Source organism: Haliaeetus leucocephalus, unplaced genomic scaffold (assembly GCF_000737465.1).
Source record: "Haliaeetus leucocephalus isolate CR32 unplaced genomic scaffold, Haliaeetus_leucocephalus-4.0 Scaffold0, whole genome shotgun sequence".
NCBI lineage: Eukaryota > Metazoa > Chordata > Aves > Accipitriformes > Accipitridae > Haliaeetus > Haliaeetus leucocephalus.
In genome coordinates this window covers 29,041,776-29,044,859 of record NW_010972436.1, presented here as the reverse complement: position 1 = coordinate 29,044,859, position 3,084 = coordinate 29,041,776, and the positions used below count along the sequence as shown (strand labels likewise).

The following is a 3,084-nucleotide window of genomic DNA, read 5'->3' as shown; positions in this document are numbered from 1 at the left end:
CCGCCCCCTCCCCACGGCCTGTCCCCTCCCTGCCCCGGGGGCAAAAGTGTCTGGAAATGGGAGAAGCAGCTTTATTGACCCCGGTACGGGGGGGCCGGGGGGACAGCACCCCGGCGTGGGTGCAGGACTCTGGCATGGGCACATGGCTTCACCGTGGGTGTGGGACCCCAGCATGGGTGCAGGGTCTCGGCGTGAGTTCAGGGTCTCCGAGTGGGTGCAGGACCCCGGTGTGGATGCAGCACCCCGGCGTGGGCGCAGGGTCTCCAAGTGGGCGCAGGGTCTCGGCGTGGGCGCAGCACCCCGGCAGCTCCCCACTCTCCTCCCTACCAGCCGCGGACTGGGTGCCAGAGCTCCACCACCTTCCCCCCGGCGTGGACGTAGTAGACGGGGTGCATGGCAGCAGTCGCGCAGGCCTGCGGTGGATAGGGATGCTGAGCCGGGCGTGGTGGGGTGTGGCGGGGCGTGGTGGGGCGCGGTGGGGCCGGTACTCACATGGAAGGGGATAAGAGCCAGGATGCTGCCCAACGGGAAGCGCTCGAAATCCAACCGTCCGTCGATGGCTTCCACCTGCCCGTGCTCCTGCGTCAGCCCCACCAGCCTGCGGAGACACGCCGTCACCCCTCTGTCGTTGTGTGTCCCCCCCCAAAAGCCACCCCCCCACCCCTCCCCGGTGCTCACCTAAGCTGGGGGTGCCCCTCGATGGCGGCGCAGCCCACAGGTGCCTGATGGCGGCCGTGGAGGCTGAGGGCAGCCCACCCGCAGTCCACCAGCAGCTGGTTGCGGTGGGGGTAGTGACCGATGACCCTGGTGAGGACACGGATGGCCACCTCCTCCGGGTGACAGGAACCCAGGAGGGTCTGCTGAAGGTCTGGGAGAAGAGGGTGACCAGCTCAGGTTGGGGTGCATCCCACCCTGGGGGGGGGTCACAAGCAGGGTTGGGGGTGGGAGTGGGGTCCCCCCGGACCCACTCACCGTAGAAGAGGTAGTTGCCTGGATGGAGCTCGGTGAGCTGGGCCATCTCCGGCACCGGGTGGCTGCAGGACGGCGTGGAGCCGATGCTGGCCTGGGGACACGGCACCCCTGCCCGCCGCAGCCTGCCGGCACACGGGGACCCTCTGAGCGGCTGGGGCATGGCCGAGGGGGGGACATCATCCCCAGGCACCATGGGGAACAAAGCCAGAGGTGGGTCCATCACCCCTGGGTGCCACGGGAGTGGGACCGGAGATGGATCCGTCACCCCTGGGAACCATGGGGAGCAGGACTGGAGGTGGGTCCATCACCCGTGGGTGCCACAGGAGAGGAATTGGAGGTGGTGATGATTCAGGGAGTCCCAGATATGCCAGAAAGCACCCCCCAAAAATGTTCAAAGAACCCCTTCAAGTGGGGGCAAGCCCCCCCCCCCCCGCCTCAGTGTGCTAGGAAAACCCCAAGATGTGCTGGGGAGACAGCCAGATGTGCCTGGATGCCATCCAGATGTGCCAGAGAGCCCCCAGATGCAATAGACACCCCCCTCGATCACTCAAGGCAGGTCATGCCCCCCCTCAATATGCCAGAACACCCCGCCTGATGTGTCTGGGACCACCCCCAGATGTGCCCTGGTGTCCCCAGATGTGCCAGAGATCCACCCATATGAGCTGAAGATCCCCCCCAATGTTTTAAAGCATTCCCAGACGTGTCTGAGAGCCCACAGATGTGACACAGCACCCCCCAGATGTGCTAGAGGCCCCACCCCGATGGTTTTGGGAGCCCACAGATGTTTCTGGGAGCCTGCAGATGAGTGACAGAGCCCCCCCAGATATGCTGGAGACCCCCCAAGATGTGTCAGGGTGCCACTAGATATAGCCAGGAGGACCAGATGTGCCAGAGATCCATCCAGATATGCCTGGGGCCCCTCCAGACCTGCCAGAGCACTCCCCAGATGTGCCTGCCCCCCCCCCAGTTATGCCATAGCACCCCCCAGATGTGCCTGGGACCCCCCTCAGATGTACCAGGACATCCCCAGATGTGCCAGAGATCCCCCCAGATGGGCCTGGGATCCCTCCCAGGTATGCCAGAGCCCCCCACATGTGCCAAGGCACCCCCAGATGTGCTCATGAACCCCCAGATGTGCCTGAGATCCACCCAAATGAGCTGGAGATCTCCCCAGATGTGTTAAAACATCCCCAGATGTTCCAGGGACCCCTCCAATGTGTCAGAGCACCCACAGATGTGCACAGGAGCCCCCAGATGTGCTAGAGCACCCCCCCCAAATATGCCAGAGCACCCCCAGATATGCCTGGGACCCCCCCCAGCTGTGCCAGAGCACCCCCAGATATGCCTGGGACCCCCCCCAGCTGTGCCAGAGCACCCCTCGCTCTGCTGGGGACCCCCCCAGATGTTCCAGGGCACCCCAAGATGTGCCCGAGATCTTCCCAGATGTGTCTGAGCAGCCCAGATGTGTTGCACCCCCCCCCCCCTTCAAAGACCACATGGCAAGGGGGTGCCATGTCGTCCCCCCCCAGGGTGGCAGCCGGGAATGGTGCCCCCCCTCCCCTGCTCTCCCTGGGCCCTCTGAGACCGTGGGGCACATTGCAGGAGGGGTGGGTGGCAGAGCAGCCCCCTGACTTTTTGGGGGGGGGAGCTGGGGGAGGCAGCATTTTCGTCTTGTGCCTCAGTTTCCCCACTGCAAAACGGTGCCACAACCAGCTGGGGTGGGACTAGAGACCCCGGGATGGGTCCCCAGGGAAGCACGTCCCTGTGGGTGGGGGGATGAGGGTCCCAAGGGACCCCCCTCACCCCCCCCCCCCCCGCTGTCCCTCCTTTAGCAGGAACCATCCGGCAGCAATTCCCTCCAGGATGTAAAACCCCGCTGGGACAAAAGGGTGACAAGGGGGGGGACGACAATGACACAGGTCACAACCCACCACCAAAGCCACATCAAAGGTGACCAGAGCTGCCAGCATCCTCCTCCGGCTCCCCGGGGGGGCTTTGTAGGGCCCCCTTTTATGGGGGTGATTTGCATTTACGACCAGCTGCTGGGCTTTTATGGGAAGGGGAATGACACCCATGGTGGCCAGCTTGGACCCCCCCCCCCGGCCAAAAAAA

General features: G+C 64.8%; 2 protein-coding genes across 2 annotated transcripts in view; both read right to left on the bottom strand.

Annotated features, from left to right (window-relative positions):
• LOC104829193 (death domain-containing membrane protein NRADD-like) overlaps positions 1 to 136 on the bottom strand; it is a 2,789-nt gene extending 2,653 nt beyond the window's left edge. Inside the window, exon 1 of the mRNA XM_010563307.1 lies at positions 88 to 136. Within this exon, the coding sequence (XP_010561609.1) occupies positions 88 to 136 (49 nt within the window). The remainder of the gene's footprint in view (positions 1 to 87) is intronic.
• Positions 137 to 323: 187 nt separating this feature from the next.
• The window catches only part of LOC104829182 (D-serine dehydratase-like), a 4,017-nt gene continuing 1,256 nt past the window's right edge, over positions 324 to 3,084 (bottom strand). The window contains exons 3-6 of the mRNA XM_010563295.1: positions 973 to 1,094; positions 679 to 868; positions 493 to 598; positions 324 to 413 (exon numbers count right to left, since the gene is read on the bottom strand). Of these exons, the coding sequence (XP_010561597.1) occupies positions 324 to 413; positions 493 to 598; positions 679 to 868; positions 973 to 1,094 (508 nt within the window). The remainder of the gene's footprint in view (positions 414 to 492; positions 599 to 678; positions 869 to 972; positions 1,095 to 3,084) is intronic.